The sequence below is a fragment of the Miniopterus schreibersii genome (assembly GCF_964146895.1).
Source record: "Miniopterus schreibersii genome assembly, chromosome: 2".
NCBI classification, from domain to species: Eukaryota; Metazoa; Chordata; class Mammalia; order Chiroptera; family Miniopteridae; genus Miniopterus; species Miniopterus schreibersii.
This window is the reverse complement of record NC_138102.1, coordinates 184,635,986-184,655,369: the sequence shown is the minus strand read 5'-3', so window position 1 is coordinate 184,655,369 and position 19,384 is coordinate 184,635,986. Positions and strand designations below refer to the sequence as shown.

At 59.9% G+C, this 19,384-nt stretch overlaps 1 protein-coding gene across 2 annotated transcripts in view; it reads right to left on the bottom strand.

Annotated features, from left to right (window-relative positions):
- PARVB (parvin beta) overlaps positions 1-19,384 on the bottom strand; it is a 67,044-nt gene that overhangs the window by 40,805 nt on the left and 6,855 nt on the right. The window contains exon 1 of one of the 2 annotated variants that reach the window (XM_081130220.1): positions 6,501-6,573. The exons of the other annotated variant lie outside the window; for it this stretch is intronic. Within the exon in view, the coding sequence (XP_080986346.1) occupies position 6,501 (1 nt within the window). The 5' untranslated portion in view covers positions 6,502-6,573. Of the gene's footprint in view, positions 1-6,500; positions 6,574-19,384 lie in introns of those variants that run through there. 2 annotated transcript variants of the gene reach the window in all.

Below are 19,384 nucleotides of genomic sequence, written 5' to 3'. Positions count from 1 at the left end.
GGCATCACCACGAACATCTCCACACGACTGCTGAGCACCTAAAACAGACACTAAGTGGACTGAGTTATCCCAGAGCTTCGTCTCCACACGTCGGCCTGGCAGCGCCGACCCCACACCACATCCGAGAAGTGCAAAGTGCCTCCCAGGGTCGCAGGCGTGAGCCAGGGCCGCCGCCAGCCGCAGGGACAGGTGACCGGGGAAGGGAGCTGCGGAGCCTGCGGGAGGCCTGGAAGTGTTCAGGTGACTCAGGGAAATGAAACTGCAGGTGCAGACCAAGGCGAAGGCGGCCGAGCGGGCCCTGCCAGGCAGCGGTGCCCATCCGGGCAGCTGTGAGCGCGCGGCTTCCCCAGGCACCGCGAGGGCTGCCAACGTTTAGTGCGTGTCTTCTGGAGCTCTGGGGCACGTGTCCCATTACCCCCACCCCTCTGATGGACAGCTGGACCCACCCCCGAAGCCAGCCTTCCTGACCCCCAAAAGGGCCATCCTGCTTTGCCTCCCGTTTTCTCAGGCCCCCCTCCCCGCTCAGCTAACGTGCCTGGCAACCGCTCCATCCAGGCCAACCTCACCCCAATCTGGTGGCAAATTCTTGGGCGTGAGCACTCTGTTCCCGTGATTTGGGGGATGACACCTTTGTCCCATTTCTACCAGTCAACGGTGGCGGTGTTAAGCACATGAAATCGATTTCAGTCGCCGGCCGTGAAAGCCTGTCATCAATCAACGACATGTCTAGAGGAAGCAGAGGGTGGGGGGGGGCGGGGCGTGAAACCCAAAAGAAACTCAGAATTATCCGAAAAGTGGCCCCGACATCTCCCCTCGCGCCCAGCTGCGGGATGGAGGTGACGGAGTCGCTGGTGGCATCCCGCGGGGCCCGCCCGCCGCGGCTCGCACGCTGAGAACTGGCTTAATAAAGCGCAAACGGCTCGCGGGAAAGAACGGGCCCCGAGAAGCGAGCTCGCCGGCCCCGGCGGCCCCATGCCGCAGAACTTGTATTAATTAATCTGATCAGTAATGTCCCACGGTACCCAGGGAAGTCCGACGTGTGCTCTGCTGAGGAAATAAGAAAATTAAGTCATTAAGTCATTAAAGAACAAAAAAGACCTGGCGGCCTGCACCTGCCACAGAAAAGCTCAGCTGGGAGGGAATTTGGGGAGAAGCTGGCGGGAAACGCCGGGACGGCGCCCTCTAGCGGCCAGTTCCCACCTGTGCAAGCCGACGGGCCGACCGGCAGGAGTCCCGCCTGCGGGCAGATGGGCACCTCCACAAACAGGTGACCTGTGGGCTGTGAATGACAATGACACGTCGGTGTAGGTCCACCAACTGGAGGAAGGCGCCACTCTGCTGGGGGAGGTTGGTTGTGGGGGCGGCTGTGCATGGGGGGGGCATATGGGCAACTCTGTACCTTCCTCTAAGCATTGCTGGGAACCTGAAACGGCTCTGAAAAATAGTTTATTTTTTAAAAAAAGAGCAGCAGGGGGACCTTTCAGGGTCACAAGATACGTGTGCACGTGTGTGCCCATGTGTGCGTGCGTGTGCGTGTGTACATGTGTGTGCAGGTGCATGTTCCAGGCAGATCTCAGGCACCCATGTCCCCAGGGCCTGGGGGAAAGGTTGCCAGGGGTCATCCCTTCCCTTGCTCTCCCACCCCTGGGGGTGAGGGGTCCCAAGGACGCTATCCATGGAGGGAGCCTCCTCCTAGCTCGGAGGTTCTCAGCCAGGGACAATCCCCCCTCGGGGACAGGTGGCACTGCCTGAGACAGCTCTGGTCTGAGACAGCTCAGCATCTTGTGTGCAGAGGCCAGGATGCTGCTCAGCACCCTATAGTGCCCAGGACAGCCCGGCCAGGAGGGTGACCCACGAAGAGGTGAGCAGGGCAGACCCTGCTGGATGCCCAGGACGGCCCCAGCTCAGAGAGTGACCCACGAAGAGGTGAGCAGAGCAGACCACGGAGCTGACCTGGGAGGCCCAGAAGCTGGACGGGTGAGGGCTCCCGACATGTCTACACAGGTGTGCAGAATCCCTTGGGGACCGGGCCTCATGTCCCCACCTCATCCGGCCTGTCCTGTGCTCTGCAAACCATAAGCACTAACTATATGCACAGGCCGGGGCGGGGCGTCCTTCAGCCTCTGGGACCTTGCTGGGCAGGGCCCCACCTCCCAACCCCACACAGGAAAGGCCTCGCCCGCTGCCACTCAGCCCCCCACAACGCCGCCTCCAGCCCCAGGAGCCCACGGGTGGGGCGGCTTGGACTCCTCTGTCCTCTGCTCTCCCATCTGGCGTGGGCACGAGGCGGGCACCCAGGGCAGGAGCGACTCTGCAGCCGTGTCCGGTCCATCCATCTTTGTTATCACCCCCTGTGCCCGGCACTCGGCCAGACTCCAACACCCACACTGCCCAGCAGGGCTGCAGCAGGCAACTGGAGGAGACAGCGAGTGACCCCCGGCACTCTCCCGCCGTTCCCCCTTCCTTCAGCAGAGCCGGGCCCTAGCGGGATCCCCCTGCTCCCCGCAGGCTGGGTCAGCCTGTCCTGGTCCTTACTCGCCACGGGCCTGAGACCCAGGCCTCCCACCTCTGGTTGTCCTGGCAACCAGGCGGCCTCCCTCCCCGAGGAAGCTCGTGGGCTCCGCAGGGCGAGGGCTCTGGCCACTGGTGACAGCTGGGGGCAGACAGGGGTGGCCGGACCAGCCAAGTGTGCAGCTGACATCCTGTGCAGCCGACAGCTGCTGCCTGGAGGCCTCACTGACCTGAGCCCAGGGTCACAGTGCCAAGGGACCTGCCTCTGCCAGCTCTGCTCACCCAGGCAGCTGTGCGAGCAGCGGGATGCACCCCGGGGCTCAGAACGATGGCGCTTATTCCCTGCGGCCAGGCTCCCTGTCAGCAGAAGCCTCGTCCTGGGTTTAGGGGACCGGCCCTCTCTCATGCTCTCAGAGAGCCCTGCCAGGACCCCCACCTCAAAGTCCCCTGGGCGCCAGCATGGCACCCGGCTCCCTCCCGCCCTGAAGCCATCACGCTCTGCTACTATTGTGTGTTTTAAACAACTGTCCATCTCCAGCTTGACCAGACACCCCTCGGCGCCCGGCGCTGAATCCGAGCGAGGGGCGCGTTATAACCACACCTCCTTCGGAGCCACGGATTCCAATCCCGGGGCCTAAGGACAGAGTAGGCCCTCAAACGCTCAGCAAAGAAGTATTGTGGGCCTACTGTGTGTGGGCTGGTCACCTGCGCGGCTGGAGGGAAAGAAGCGGCTGGTCACCCCCCAGCTTGCGGGGGCCCCTGCTTCCTCCTTTCAGAGAGGGGTCCCCGCCCGGCCTCCTCTGAGCCTGCTACAAGCGATGAACATGTCTGAGCGAGCGAACCCCAAACTCCAAAGGCCCATCCTGCCTCCGGCGGCACAGCAACATCACACCTGCAGAAGACAACCAGGGGGACGCACGTCTTCCCTCAGCCCTTCCCTCTATTTGCAGCTGGTGTCTGAGGGGTGTAGAGCCGGGCTGGGGAAAGGGGCTGAGACTATATTGATTCTTCTAACGTTACACTCCCTCCACGTAGTAAGAGAAGTCTGGCTTTGCACACACATCTTATCACAGAACCAGGGCGAGATGTGCCTCCGTATCCACTCATCCGACTCAGCCACTCACGGGACGGGAGCCGACGCCAGGCCCGGTGCTGGCCTGCGGGGCGAGGGCTCGGACCCAGGCCCGGGCCTCGGGCCTCGGCGTCCAGGAGACAGACACTGGAGGTATGTGAGAATGCTGGGGACCCGAGAGGGAACGGGTGGCAGTCCGGGAAGGCTTCCCGGAGGAGGCAGCTTCAGAGCCACATCTTCGAGGAGCCTGGCCTGCAGGGAGGAGGGAGAGGGTACAGACCCCCACCCCTGCATTCCCGGCGGGTAGGAGAAGTGTGTCCCTCCGCTCCGGGTCGTCCTGGAGCAGGAGGATGGCTTATAAGCCAGGAAGAGGGAGGGTACCTCTGAGGTCCTGAACAGCAAACTGCCAGCTCTTCCTTCTGTTCCCTTCCCTTGCCCCACTCCACGCCTAACCTGGAACCCCCAACCACAAAGGGTGGCGAGAGAGCCTGCGGCGTGGGGACAGAGGCTTCTCCCAGCGCCACGGAGGGGAGGAAGTCTGTCTCCAGTGAGGGCCAGCCCTCCCCACACCCTCTGACATGAGCTCAGGCTCTTGACAGCCGGGGACAGGGGTGCCACTACCACCCCGGGAACAGAGGCTCAGCGCGCAGGTGGCCTGCGAAGGAGAGGCAGCGAATGGTGACAGTCACGCTGGAACAAAGTCTACCCGACTACAAAGTCCTGTCTGCAAAAGAACAAACCTGGGGCGTCAAGGACGTTTCAGAAATCTTAGAAAGTTCCTACAGTCTCGGGCCCTTGAAAGCAGGTAAAGAGGTCGGGGGGAGGGGCAGACACAGCCAGGAGGGCGGCGACAGGGCGGCGACAGGGCAGCAGCTGCCTGGCTCTCCCGGCACCGGCCCTGGGACAGGCGCGGAGGGCCGCGGGCCCTTGACGCAGCGAGTGGGCACCTCAGTTGTCGCCGTGCCACTGATGAGGAAAATAAAGCTCAGGGAAGTCAAGGAAAGTGCCCACGGCCCCTCGACCCACCAGGGGAGCATCGGGAATAAACGCGCCTCCCTGGCTGGAGCCCGACTGTAACCTCCGCATCCTCACACACAGCAGACAGCAGGCCTGCAAGGGGGCGACAAACAGGCTGGTGACAAGAGCTGTTCCAGCAAAGACCTCTGGGAGCCAAGGCAGAGCCGGGCTGGGGGGAGGGGCGGCTGAGCGACACGTGGGAGTGGGGCAGGTGGCCACGGAGCCACGTGGGGGGAGGGCTCTCAGCTCAGGTCCCCAGGCTTTCGAGCCCAGGGACACTTTCCTAACAGTAAACTTAATGGACCTTCAGAGAGAACACACTGGATACAGCTTTTAAATTAAGTTTTTCCAACAGGACCTGGAAAACAGCTGTATGGATACGAGCAAGATCCCTGGCCCCTGGCAACACTTGCCCAGGCGAGGGCCATGGACGTGGTCCTCATAGGTCTGTCAAATTAAGCCAAGGACTGGGAAGCGGAGGAAATGCGGGTGAAGCAGAACTAAACAGATGTCTGTTAACTGCAGGACTTCTCAGAGCCTTGACTATGCTCTTCTATGCGGTGATTCTCCCAGGGGAGGGCAGAGAACTCAGACATCCAGCCCCTCTGTTAGAAAGAGCGAGAGGAGCGAAGTCTACCCCAGGCCCGGAAGCGGGCGGCTGGCAGGCGGATCGGTTCCTTCTCGGGAGCCTCCCTCCCGGAGCCCCGAGCCCCTCACAGCCATCCCCCCCTGCACTGCCCCAAGGGCCCCCTGGCCTGGGTGCATCACTTTCTGCCTGTTACTGCGAGGTCCACTGTCCCTGGAGAGCCGAGAGGCTCCGCGTCCCATTTCCTTCGGCGCCTCCTTCAAGGGGGCCTCTCCAGAAACGGCCCCGCACGCCCTCAAAACCTGCTCAAAAGAACGTGAGTGACGGAGGCAAATGTCAGCCTGCAACCTCCTTGAGGGAGCCTCCTATCTTGGTCCCCGTGGACCTGACACCAGCGTCCCTTTCTGTAAGGACATGCCAGGCAGAGCCCAGAATAAATGTGCTCTTGGTCCCACCGGACAGGGAAGGAGCATCGGTTGGGAGCGTTCTCAGTGTCAGAACCGGCGTTCGGATAACCAGCATCTCGCTCAGCCCCCCCAGAAGGTCTTCAGGAGACGTGGGGGGGGGGGGTTAAGAGCTCCAGCTACACCCCTGACTCCTGTCCCCATTTGCTGAGTGACCTTGGGCAGGTTAGCCTCTCTGGGCCTTAGTTTCCTCAACTGTAAAATAAAGTTGTTAAGAGGACGGCACGAGACAGAGACTAGGACAGTCCCTGGGGCCTACAAAGCTCAGAACACATCCCCTGTACCACTGTCCCCATTTCACAGGCGGCAAAACCAAGGATCAGAGTGACCGCCGACTGCCACGACCATGCTAATAACGACAGAGCGGGGCTCAGCCCAGGCCGCCCAGCGCAAAGCCCCTTCCATGGTCAGAGGACGAATCTCTTGTCCAGGGGTGACAAGAGCAGCCAGAGGCCAGCCCAGCCCAGCGGGTTAAAGGGCTGAAGACAGGTCAAAAGATGACGGAAAAGAAACCAGTCGTATCAGAGTCACCCCTAAAAAAACCTTAATTGCAATTTGATGCTGAAAATGTTCCAAACACCGTTCCCGGAGGCCCAGAGACCCCACGGCCCACCAGGGCGATGGCAACTTCCCAGCACGCTTCGCCCCACAAGCCGGGGCTCGTCCACAGGGCCCCCTCCCCCCGTTCCCCTCAAACCAAGGACGCCTTCCTGGGAAAAGCCAAGCGGCCAGCCGGGGCCCACTCTGTCGGAACGACCTGCCCCCCACAGAGCAGCGGAGAAACACGGGTGGGCCTGGGCTTCGCGTCTGCCGAAAATGACCAGGGAGAGCACGGGTGGGGGGCACTCACTGGAGGCGGAGGGGCCGGAGGCGCAGGCAGGCGAGGCCGGGGACTCGGCGGCAGGCGGAGGACACGCACGCCGAGCTCACATATAGATGAGGCAGGGACACCACCGTGACTTGCGGTTCGAGGGACAGGCCCTTTCAGGGGGCTGCGAGGAAGGCAGGGGATAGGGCTGCAGGGGACGGGGTTGTCCCTAAGCGATAGAGCCCTGGTGACCACAAAACGCTATTTTTTCTTCACCCCCAAGACATCGCGGACAAGCAGGCTGCCCCCAGGAAACCGACCCGCGGGCCTGGGGAAGGAAGGAAGGAAGGGAGTGTCCGTGCCGTGTGGCCATGCGGCCACGGTGACTTGGCTCGGGAAAGGGACAGCGGACTTCGGCCTCCGATAAGTCTGATCTCGGCCGGCCCAGAGACCGGCTGCAGGCAGGCAGGCGCAGGGTCCCAGAGGTGGCCCGGGTCCCGCTCCCTGTCTCCATCCTGAGCGGACAGACAGAAGGCCCGCGCCCCACGCGGCGTCTCCCGTGGGGAGGGCCCGCGCTAAAGAGGAACACTTGTCAGCCGTTTCCACGACAACGGGATGAAACACCAGAAACAAGGCGGAGGCGGGAGCTCAGCCACCCAGACTGCGGAGGCGCAGACGCCTTGGCGCTCACTCCGCGGGGTGCTGGAGCTGGGGGAGGGGCAGAAGGAGCACCCCACCCCCAGCCACTGGACAGCCCCCCGGTCTCAGCGCGGGTCCCCGGGGCCGGCGTCTCGCTGCCGGCCAGGCAGTGCTTGTGGCCACTGTGCAGGACGCAGGGCCGTGGCTGTGAGGAGGGATGGCCTTCGGGAGGGGGCGTCCCGACCCACACGGCCCTCCGCCCGGCTCCGGCTCCTCTTGCCACTCTCCCCCCATTTTTAAAAATTAACTTAAGTCTAGTCCTGGCCGGTGTGACTCAGTGGCTAGAGCGCCAGCCGGTGTGATGAGGCCGCGGGTGCCCTTCCAGGGCAAGGGCATGTACCCGGGTTGCAGGTCAGTCCCCGGCCCCATCGATGTCTCTCTCACATCGATGTCTCTCTCACATCGATGTCTCTCTCACATCGATGTCTCTCTCACATCGATGTGTCTCTCGCTCGCTCTCCCTCTCACCCGCCCTTCCACTCTCTCTAAAAGTCAATGGAAAAAAATACCCCTGGGTGAGGGTTCGCCAAAAAAAGTACTGAAGTCTCGTTGGCACACAGCATTATATTAGTTTCGGGTTTACCGTGTAGTGATCTACATTCACACACCTTGCAAGGCGATCGATCGCCACACAGGTCTACTGGCCACCTGTCACCGCGTGAACCATCCCGGTCCACTGCCTCCCTCCCTGAGCGACATCGAACGGTGGCCCCTGGGCCTGTGCTCAGAGACGCCAGGTGTTTCCCGCCGCTGTCCAGGTATCCTGCCCGAGCTGGCTGTGTCACAGACCCGTTTACCCCGCCAAGTTCCCCCGGGCGGACCGTGAGCTCAGCTCGGCTTCCTCATGCCCACACCCAAAATGTGGGGGGGTTTCTGGGGGAGCCCCCGGAGCGCCCGGCTTTGGCCACCCTGTTCCCTCCCCATCGATCTCTGTCGCTTCCGGCTCAGCCCACGTTTCTCCTGCTCAAATTCCGAAAGCGTCCCACTGAGAGTGGTTCCTCTTGCCGCAGACACCGGAGATGGGGCCCTGTGACAACCGCCCACAAAGATCCTCCAGCAAGAAACCTAGGACCCAGGAGGTCGCGGTCCGATTCCCGGTCAGGGCACAGGCCCGGGTTGCGGGTTCGACCCCCAGCAGGGGGCGTGCAGGAGGCGGCCGATCAGTGACTCTCATCATTGACGTTTCTCTCTCTCTCCCCTCTCCCTTCCTCTCTCCGAAATCAATAAAAACATATTTTAAAAAAACACACAAGAAAGAAAAAACACAGGCAGGGAGGTTTCCCCCCGCCGCCGAGCCGAGGAGGCTGGGACCTGGGTGCCAGAGCCGCCCCTCCCTACGCTAAGCAAACCCATCACGCCGAGAACCACGGCTGGTGCTTGAAGCCCGGTGACGGCAGGCTCTGCGTCTGCTTAGTGACACGAGCGGCGCCTGTCAAACGGCTCAGCCGGCTTCTGAGGAAGAGACGGGCACCCTCCCACCCGGGCGGCACACGGGGCCGGAGCGTGACGAGCTGAATTTACACTCGGCTCCCACGCCTGGTGACGGCGGCCACCTCTCCTCCCGAAACAAAGGGACGAGGCGCAACAGCGGCTCACTCACCGCCCTAGGCTGCCCGTCGGGGGGCTGTTGGAGAGGCAAACGTGTCAGGAGGAAAAAACACTGTTTATTTTATGGGCGAAACATGGTATAGAACGAGCCCTGGCCCCTGGGGCTCAGCTGACTGCAGCCTGGTCCTGTGCCCCCAAAGGTGGCCGGTTCCCGAAGGTGGCAGGTTCGAGGCCTGGTCAGGGCACATACGCGGGTTGTGGGTTCGATCGCTGCCCCCGTCAGGGAGCCTGTGGGAGGGAACCGATCCATGTGTCTCTCTCACATCGATCTCTCCCTCCCTCCCTCTCTCTCTCCCCCCTTCCACTCTCTCTAAAAATCAATGGGGAAAAATACCCTCACTCCTTGGGTGAGCATTAGAAAAATAATATATAAATAAAAAGATAAAACGTTAAACAAATAAAAAGATAAAATGTGACGACTCCGCGTTTACGTCCGTCACTCTCTCGCCGATGGAAACGACAGGGACAGCATAATCATAAACTAACGGGTTTTAGGCGCTTACTAAGCCCAGGGCGCCGTGGGGTGAATCGTGTCCCCCCAAGTTCACGTCCGCCCGGAACCCGCGGCAGTGACCTGACCCGGCGACGGGGCCTTTAGAGACGGGATCAAGCTAAGAGGAGGTGGCTCGGGGTTAGGCGTCCTTACAGGAAGAGGGACGTTTAGACGCAGACGCACAGGGGGAAGGCGGCCCTGTGATGACACAGGCGGAGACCTGAGTGACGTGGCTACGAGCCAAGGACACCTAGGACTGCAGGGACCGCCAGAAACTAGCAAGAGGCCAGGTCGGCCAGTCCCAGCCCCGCCGGGTGCCGAGGGCTGAGACACAGTGTCCCAGCCGGACTTCAGACCCACTGCCAGCTACAGAGCGCGTGTCCCCTCCCACCCATGGGCGCACCCGAGACAGGACAGGACTGATAAACTCAGGCCCAGAGTTGCAGTCAAGGCCACAATGCCCCACGGGCACCTCCCGGGGCACAGCTGGGCAGCCGTGCCCGGGGCGCGGCCAGGACACAGGGGGCCAGCCCGCCCGCCCGCCCTCCCCGGGGCCACGCTCTCGGCAAAAGGCATCGCGACCTCTCGCCTCATCTCTGGGTTTTCGACACACACACGGGTTATTTTTAGCATCCCATTATGCCTGCTCGTAAAATTACCCCGGTCCTGACAAATATTTATAGAGCGTGTGCCACCACGTGCCAGATCCTGCTCGGTACATTACATCTTTCAAAAAATAATTTACTTGGCTAATGATCACAGATCCCCTCATTTAATTTATCCTTAAATGTATTTAATTTTCCCACAAGTGGAACGACAAGCTTACGGGCTGAGCATTTTTGCCAAGTTGAGACAAGCAGCCAAAAAAAAAAAAAGAGAGAGAGAGACAGAGAAGAGAAACGGGAGCGTCAGCGCCAGCCGACCAGGGCCCCCCTGCCAGCTCTCACGTCCGCCTTTCTGAGCATCAACACAGTCACCGCTCAGGCTGGTGCCAGCCCCTCGCCTGGCGGGAAACGGGCGCTAAGGACATTCAGTGTTGTCCAACCAGCACCACCATCCATTTGCAGAACTTTCGCTTCTCCCCAAACTGAAACGGTCCCCGTGAGATGAACCCGCCCCTGGCCCACCATCTACTCTCTGTCTCTGTGAACTTGACCGGCCCTCACATGAGTGGAATCACACGGGATCTGTCCCGTGACTGGCCCAGTTCACTGAACATAATGTCCTCAGGGTCCGCCCGTTTTGTAGCCTGTGTCAGAGTTTCCTTCCTTTTCGAGGCTGAATCATCCCCCACAGTATGGACAGACCTCATGCTTGCCAGTCATCCGTCCAGGGCCACGCGGTTGTTTCCACCTGTTGGCTACTGCGGCTCACGCTGCTGTGTCACAATGTGTGTTTTTTTTATTGATGTGAGAGAGAAACATCAACTGGTTGCCTCCTGTATGTGCCCCAACTAGGGATCGAACCCGCAACCTTTTGATGTACCAGGACAATGGTCCAACCAACTGAGCCACCTGCCCAGGGCACAATGCATTTTTTAAATTTTTTTAAATATTTTTAAAATTGATCTCAGAGAGAAGAAGGGGGAGGGAGAGAGAGACACATCAATGATGAGAGTCATTGATCGGCTGCCTCCTGCACGCCCCCTGCCTGGGATGGAGCCCGAAACCAGGCCTGTGCCCTGACCGGGAATCAAACCCTGATCTCCCGGATCCTAGGTCGATGCTCAACCGCTGAGCCACACCGGCTGGGCCCACGGCCCCTTCTTGACCGAGGCACACAATTAACCTAAGCAAGGAGCGTCCTGGCGTAAGCTTCGCTTATTGCGGGCCGTGCCAACTACGGCGAGGGCTCCTCCCGTGCGGAAGGGATGCAGGTTCTGCGGCCGAGCCGGGCGCCAGCGCAGCCTGGCCCCCTCGGTGCCCACTGCCCACGTGCCCACTGAGCCCCGGAACCGCTCGCCTGGCACGTGTCAAGGTTGGGCCTCCGGGACGCCCTTATCGGTCGGTGCCCGGCGGCGGAGCCACAGGCTATTCACAGCAGCAGCTCAGCCGGCAGAACATTCTCGTCTCGGATTAATCCCCGGACCCTATAAACAGCCCGAGGGATGCAACGGCTCTGCCGGGGCCTCCTTCTCGCTCTGGGAGAATCACACAGATTTTACAGCAGTGAACTGGCAGCCACGGAGCACCTGTCTGACTACACGGCACTTGTCAAAGGAGACCTTTCCCAGGGCCTGGCACGGGGACCGTTCGGACTTTCAGGGCCGCCCGGCTGATGCGTCACCAAGGGCCACGCTTCCCCTGCAAGGCTGTTACTAAAGCCACGGGAGCCGGCAGCTGGGAGGGAGGGAGAGCCGCGGGCCCTGGGGACTCCATTCCACAGACGAGGGGACCACAACCAGACACCCTGCGCCCGAAGGGGGCACGTGTGGCACAGGTGGAACTAAATGCCCAGCCTCAGAGGTCCTTGTCACTTCTCTGCCCAATGCTGTCCCCCATCCACGGGCCTGGTGACAAACCTGTCACCCTTAGGAGACACTGGACAACTCACGAGGCCCTTTCTCACCCATTAACAGTTAATTCCGCACACAATCCTGAAGACTGATAAGGAAGCCGTCGCCATCGCCCCCTTGTCCAGCTCAACGTCACTGAGCTAATAAGAAGGGACGAGTGGCCCAGGTCCCGTCTCTGCCCACCGGTGTGCAGCAGGTGTAGTTTCAACAGGTACAGAACAGCACCGGGGGGGAGGGGCTGCTGATGATGACTGAGGGGCAAAGAAGGGATTTGGGGGAGCCCAGGCAGGCACGCTCCGGGGGCCCCGGGGGCCCGTGACATTGAAAGGGGAACTCTCAGGGCTCAGAGTCCACGGTGGGAGCGTCGAGATCCAGTCCCCCCACCAGACACACGCAGAGGCTGGGTCTGAGGCCAGATCTGCTCGGCCACTAACGTCCACTGGCTCTGGGTCGGGGGGGCTGAGCTGGGCCCCCAGTAGGGTCCCCACCGTCCATAGGAGCAAAGCACCAATTCCAGTGTGATTTCCAGCTCGACTCTCCAGGGCCATTGCCATCCTTGGAGTTCCCTGCAACGTCCTCAGAAATCATGCTTAAAATCGGATCATTTCAACACGGAACAAAATAAAAACCAATCAATGGGGTGGCCACGGCGGCGGGGATGCTGCTGCGGCAGGCCTCTCCCCGCCGGAGGAACGCGACCGGCTCGGAAGGCCGCCCGCGCCCAGCTGCCTTTTCACCAGGCGGATATTTTCATACCCATTAAAAAGTGTGGAGCAGCAGCCACATTTAATCAGACCGGAGCTAACCCTGAGAAATGGACTTTCCATTCTTGTCCGGCGCCTGAGATGAGAAAAGGGGGGAAGGAGACGCGTCCTTCTTTGCTGGTTGCACAGTGGGTGTCATTCGCTCCACACCAGCACGCACGGGCTCGCAGCCTGCTGGGGAAGAGCCTCGTGAGCCCCCCACAGAACACGTGGCCTCCCTCCTGCTCTCAGGGCCTCAGTTTCCTCCTCTGCAAAATGAGACTAGATTTTCATTTCCTTTCTCTTGGGAGGCGGCCCGGCCCGGAGCACGACCTTGGAGCCACCTGAAGCCCGACTGGGACACCCCCGGGTGGCTGGGACACCGCGGTGCTGGAGTCACCCAATCTTCAGCTTGCTCCCCGCCCAGCGACAGGAAGCGACTCGAAGGGCTGAGGGTACACGTGGGACCTGACCAGGGGCCCACCTGGCGGAGGGGGTGGAAGGCGAGGCTCTCACGGGCCCTGCGATGCTGCAGGGACAAGAGCCACACCCAGGCCGGGTCTCACCGGCGCAGATCCCGGGCCAGCTCCAGGCCAGCTCCTCCGTCCTTTCTAAGTCTTGCTCCTGAAGCCAAACCTTTTCGGCTGGAAATCGTGTGAGCTGCACCTGTCAGGGCACAATGCTGACCAGCGCCTCCCACGCGGAGCTGAGACCTCCCCTCCCTACGAAGTCAGGGGGTTTCTGCTAAGCCGGATGCAAGGCCCCAGGCCCGGGCGTCTGTCTTGGATTTTTTGGGTGCGGGAGGGGGTGGGAGTTGCTTATTGGGCCCCAAGTGCCCGCTGGGAGACGGACACAGGCCCGGGGCTACACTCAGCCCTAAACAGGGACGCCCAGCACTGAATGCCCCCCAATTAACAGCTCCGTTCCCTCCCCTCACCACGATGCAGCAGCGCTGGGTCCTTCAATCCCACGTCAGGCCTTGAACGAGGACCCCCCCTTCCCCCTGAGAGCCACGGAGATGGGGCTGCTGCTCCCCCCGCCCCGATGGGGGCTCTGACTCGGGTCAGTGACTCCAGCCTCAGCTCTCAGGTCCCCCGTCCGCCCTCCACGCAGCCCCGAACCACTGAACACAGTGAGCTGGTCTGAACCCCGCCGTCTGGCCCGGACTCGAACCCGGCGGGGCCTCCCGAGGTCAGCACACCACTCGGCCACCACCAGCAGAGCCAGAAGTCGCCCTCTGCGCTCGCCCTGTGGGGTGTACCTAGGGGGCTGCCCAGGGGGATGCCGTGTAATCGAGAGGCTAACGATCACCCCCTGCACTGCCCTTTGTGCCCGGACCCCAGGCCTCTATGTGACTCGCCGGGTGCCACCTGAGAGCTGACTGTCCACCGCTGGGCTGTGAGCTCACCCCCGTCCTGGGGTCTGCCCGCGCCCCTTCCCCGCGTCAGCCGAGCCCAGCTGGGGCTCAACCTCCGCACGGCCAGTCATGGGCTTCCAACCCCGAGTGCGGGGCCCCAGCGAGGAAAATGGCAAGAATCAGGCAAGCGGGCAACGGAGAGGGCTGGGAACAGCACCCAGGCACTGCCCGGGCTCACGGGCATCGACTCCCCCGGGGTCAGTCTGACCAAGGAGGCAAAGCCGGGCACACTGAGGATAAGCCACCGTGGAAGGAACTCAAGATGAAATGAAAAAAACACACAAAAAAACCGACCTCAGTAAATGCAAAGATACCGTATTCGTGGATCGAAAGGCTTAATACTGTTACGACGACACCACCTAAAGCGATTTCAAATTCCATGCAGTCCCAATCAAAATCCCCATAGTGACTTTCACAAAAATAGGAAAACATGCCCTGAATTCGTATGGACACCCAGGGGACCCCTAAAAAGCTGTCTTGAGAAAGGAGCACAAGTAGCAGACTGTGATGCCGGCACAGGACAGACATACGGACCACGGAAGAGAATGGAGCCCAGAAATAAACCCTCACGCCGACAGTTATCCGAGTTTCCAAAGAGGGTCAAGACCCTTCGGTGGGGACACACAGTGGGGACAGCAGGAGCGAGGGCAGGGCTAAAGGGCTGGGCGAGCTCCGGGAAGGGGCCACTCCACCGGCTCCGGCCCCAGCCCGGGCTGGTCTCGGGGAGCCCACAGGCACTGATGAGGGGCTGCCGGCCCTGGAGACCGAATGATGAACAAACCAGCGAGAGCCGAGGAGCCAGGCTGGAGCATTAGCCGCCAGCACCAACAATAACATTACAGCCCTCAAAGTACCTGGGTCCTTCAACGCCCAGCGACACACTGTCCCTCCTTGCGTCTCTCAGACCAACTTTTTCAAACTATCGTCTTGACCCGGTGGGTCACACGGTCAAGTAAGCTGTGACCAGCCCGTCTCCCTGATGAAATGAAACAATAAAAGGGTTAATGTGCTTCGCTTACAGTAAGATTTTATTTCATGAAACTTTTAAGATGACAGATAGATAGATGATAGATAGATAGATAGATAGATAGATAGATAGATAGATAGATGATAGATATAGAGATAGATGATAGATAGATGATAGATGATAGATATAGATAAATAGATAGATGATAGATAAATATAGAGATAGATGATAGATGATAGATAGATAGATAGACAGACAGACAGACAGACAGACAGGCAGACACAGGTATGGATAAATGTATGTCTGAACTGGCATTTCTATGTAAAATGTATTTCTTACCGTGGGTCAAGGTAAAAATAAAAGTTTAGCAGCCACTGTCTCAGCTCAGAGGTTCTTGACCACTTGTTGGCCCCAAAGGCACCCGATCCAAGTCTCCCTCCTCCGTGTTCGAGGTCAGGCAAAACCGCGCCCACGATTCCCGGCCCCTTCCTGCCTGCCCAGCGGGGACGCGACCCCCGCCTCAGCAGCACCCTCGCCGCCGGCGCCCACGGAGCCCGCCTCCCGGGCAGCACCCGCCCACACGGGGCAGCCGCCACGCTGCAGGGACACCGTAGAGAAAGACGAGGGGGGACCGACGGTCCCACGTCTCCCCCCGTCCCCGCCTCCCCCCGGCTGAAGGCCCACCTGTGGATTTACAGCCCGAGGGAGACCCTGCCGCCTCCGAGCTCCAGGGCTCAGCGGCACGCTCGTGTGTTTTTCAACGGCTTTATTGAGGTAGAATTCAATTCCATCCCATTCGCCCTTTTTCAAATGTGCAACTCAACGATTTTCAGTATATTCCCAGGTTGGGCAACCATCACGGTCAATTTAGGAAACGTTTTCATAGCCCCCAAAAGAAACCCGGTGCCCATTGGCAATCACGCCCCTTCCCCCTCCCCCCGCCCCCCGCAACCACTCCCCGCCCGTCTCCCCGGATGCGCCTGTTCTGAACGTTGCGTAGAAAGGGAGCCGCACAATACGAAGCCTTCTGCGCCCGGCCGCCTTCACCTCCGCGTTGTCAAGGCCGACGCACGCCGAGCACGTGTTGCTACTTTTTCTTGCCAAGTAATATTCCGTCGCACGGAGGGCCCGCATGGTGCGAATCCCGCCATCCGCCGACGTGCATTCGGGTTGTTTCCACCTCGTGGCCACGACGAAGAATGGGCAGAGGGTGCTGTTGGCTTAAACCCCGAACAAACATCAACCTCCTCCAGGGACAGACTCAGGCTGGTTCTGACCGAGCCGGCTAAGTGTTTACAAAAAGGAGCGTCTATTTTTCCAAGAGACGGTCAAAACAAGACAATGCGGAGCCATCTAAACGCGGGCTCCGGGAAAGAAAAATGAAGTAATCGTAGAGATGTGTCCTTGCAACAAGGCCCAAGGGGGGGGGGATATAAGCCGAGCCCAGCTGCGCACAGTAAGATTGAAATTCTGCCTGCTGCTCCAACAAGTCCCCAAATCATTAAAAACACGTTATTCTAATAATAGGTTTTCTAGACAGACTTCGGGAAAACACTTCCCCTGGCCAAGCACAGACACTCTCGGAAGCGCCGAGGCAGGGCGATCGAAGGCGAGGGGCGAGGGTCCCGGGGCCCCCCGGCCGCCCCGCAGAGCCTGCGGCCTTCCCGACCAGGCCACGGGAGGAGCCTGCCCGACCCAGGGAGGGGCCCACCCCGGTCTCCTCCACCTGATGCGCAAAGTGGGGGTGGCAGCAGTCGTCATGATGATGATAACAGAGGTTACCACCCAAGGACGGCTTCTTACCTGCCCGGCCCACGCATTCCCCTGAATATTGTATGAAAACGTTCGGACACACAGGACCATGTGAAGAACCTGACGTGAGCGCCTGCGCACACACAGCCTCAGCAGCCCCCGACGTTTTCCTAGGTTTGTTTCATGACGTGCCCATCCACGCACCCCTCTGTCTACCGGCAATCCGCCTGCATCAGTTTCCTATCTCTGCCGTAACAACTGATCACACACTCAGTGGCTTAAAAACACACAAATTCATCATCTTATAGTTCTGGGAGTCAAAGCCCACAATGGGTGTCAATGGCTGAAATTGGGGCTGAGGGCCCGGCCGGCAGGGCTCAGCGGTTGAGCGTCGACCTAGGATCCGGGAGATCAGGGTTCAATTCCCGGTCAGGGCACATGCCTGGGTTGCGGGCTTGATCCCCAGCTGGGGGGCGTGCAGGGGGCAGCCGATCAATGGCTCTCATCATTGATGTTTCTCTCTCTCTCCCTCTCCCTTCCTCTCCCTAAAAGCAATAAAAACATACTTTTGAAAGTTTTTAAGTAATTATAAAAAATAGAAAATCGGGGCTGAGGTCCTTCTGGAAGGTGCAGGGAGAAGGTCTCTCTACTTTTGCAGTGTCCAGAGGCGCCCGCTTTCCTTGGCTTGCAGCCCCGCATGACTCCAACCTGTCCCATCGACACGGCCCTTTCCCTCTGGTGACACGCCCGCCCCCTCCTGTGAGAACCCTGTGTCCCCCGGACAATCCAGGGTAATCTCCCATCTCCAGGCCCTTCACTCAGCCCCACCCGCAAAGGCCTTTTTGCCGTGTAAGGTGGTGCAGCCGCAGGGTGCTGGTGCTGGTGCTGGGAAGTGGACGTGTTTGGGGCCGCTACTTGGCCCATGATACCAGCCTGTTTTTCATGCTTTTCAAGATAAGCTGCAGACAGGGATATCTCTGCCCCCCACACGACTAACAAGAGTCCACTATATACTCATAGTTGTTTTTTTAAATTTTGAGTGAAAATTGCATGCGATGAAATGCACGTTTTAGCTCTCCTTCAAGGAGTTCTGACAAATGCCCGTACCTGTGTCTCTCCAACCCTCATCGAGATACAGGACATTTTCATAAACCGAAATCCCCTCCTGCTCCTCCCGGCGACGCCCCAGCCGCCCAGAGGCGGCCACGGGGGTGAGTGAGTCCGCTCGCCTTGGGGCCCGGCTGCGCTCATCAGGTCTTCGTTCCTTCTTAGTGCCCGGAATAGTCTGTCCTGTGAAAACTCCCCCGTCCACGTCTCCTCCTGTTGCTGGGACCCTCCGCTGTGTCCAGGTCGTGGCTCTGAGGGTTGAAGCTGCTGTGAACGTCCCTGAACGCGTCTTCTATGGACACAGGCTTCCATTTCTCTTGAGTAAGGATCTCAGACTTGACCTGCTGGTCACGGGGGGGACGTAGGCCCAGTTTTGAAAGAAACCACCAGCCTGACTTCCCGAGGGATCACAGCCCTGTGGGCCCGGCCCAGCCCGGCCCAGCCCAGCGGGACTCCCGGCGGCTCCACATCTTCGCCAAGACCTGCTGTGACCCTCTCCGCCGCCTGCCAGGCGTGCAGTGTGACCCCTCCGGTTCTAATTTGCGCTTCATTTCCAGGGTGACTGATGACCCTGACGTCTTTTCCAGACACGGCCTGGCCACACCTACATGCTCTTTGCTGGAGTGTCCATTCCAACCTTCTATCTCCCCCCTTTCCCTGGGTTGTTTGCCTTTTATTATCAAGTGGCTGGAGTTCTTTACATATCCCAGACACCGTCTTTTATCAGACGTGTGTTTGGGGAATTGGGATCATTGTGGTTTATAAGAAGAAATGTACAGATCTGGTCTTCATCCCAGTTCCTGGCCCAGAGCTCCTAAAACCCTAGGAATTTGCCTAAGTGGCCAGAACAGTAAAAGTGACATTTGTTATATGAATGAGGTGACCTAGGTAACCTAAGGCAGGGGGCTGGTGCCAGGGGAACCAACTCTGTGATTAGCAAGCTGGTACTTCCAGCCCCGGCCAGGACCTCTGGGGAGGGAGAGGGGCTGGACACGGAGTCCCGTCGCCGACGGCCAGTGGTTCAATCAATCACGCTGATGCAGTGAAGCCCCCAGAGAACCCCAAAAGGATGCAGTTCAGACAGCGTCCCAGCTGGTGGACACGTGGGGGTGCTGGAGGGTGGCACCCCCCCCACACACACACACACCTTGCCCTGAGCCTCTCTTCCGTCTGGCGGGTCCTGAGTCACATCCCTTTATAACACGCTGGTGATCCAGTGAGTCCGCTGTTTCTCGGAGTTCTGGGGGCTGCTCTAGCACATTAACCAAACCCAGGGATGGGGCCCTCTAATTTAAGGCCAGTCAGCCAGAAGCACCTGAACTTGTGATTGGCATCTGAAGGGGGGGTGGGGGCAGCCTTGTGGGACCCAGCGCCTGACCTGGGGGATCAGACACTGCCCGCTGGGTAGACAGTGTCGGGACGGAGCTGAACTGCGGGGTCCCCGCTGGTGTCGGAGAGTTGGCTGCGTGTGTGCGTGGGGGGGACCCACGTGGGAATCGGCGTCAGAACCGTAGCTGGCGACTGGAAGAGGAACTGGTACCGGAATCATAAGAGTATTTTTCCTTCTGATCTGCGGCTTGACTGCCCCCAATTTAAACTCCAGCATTTCATTCAGTAAGTCAGTT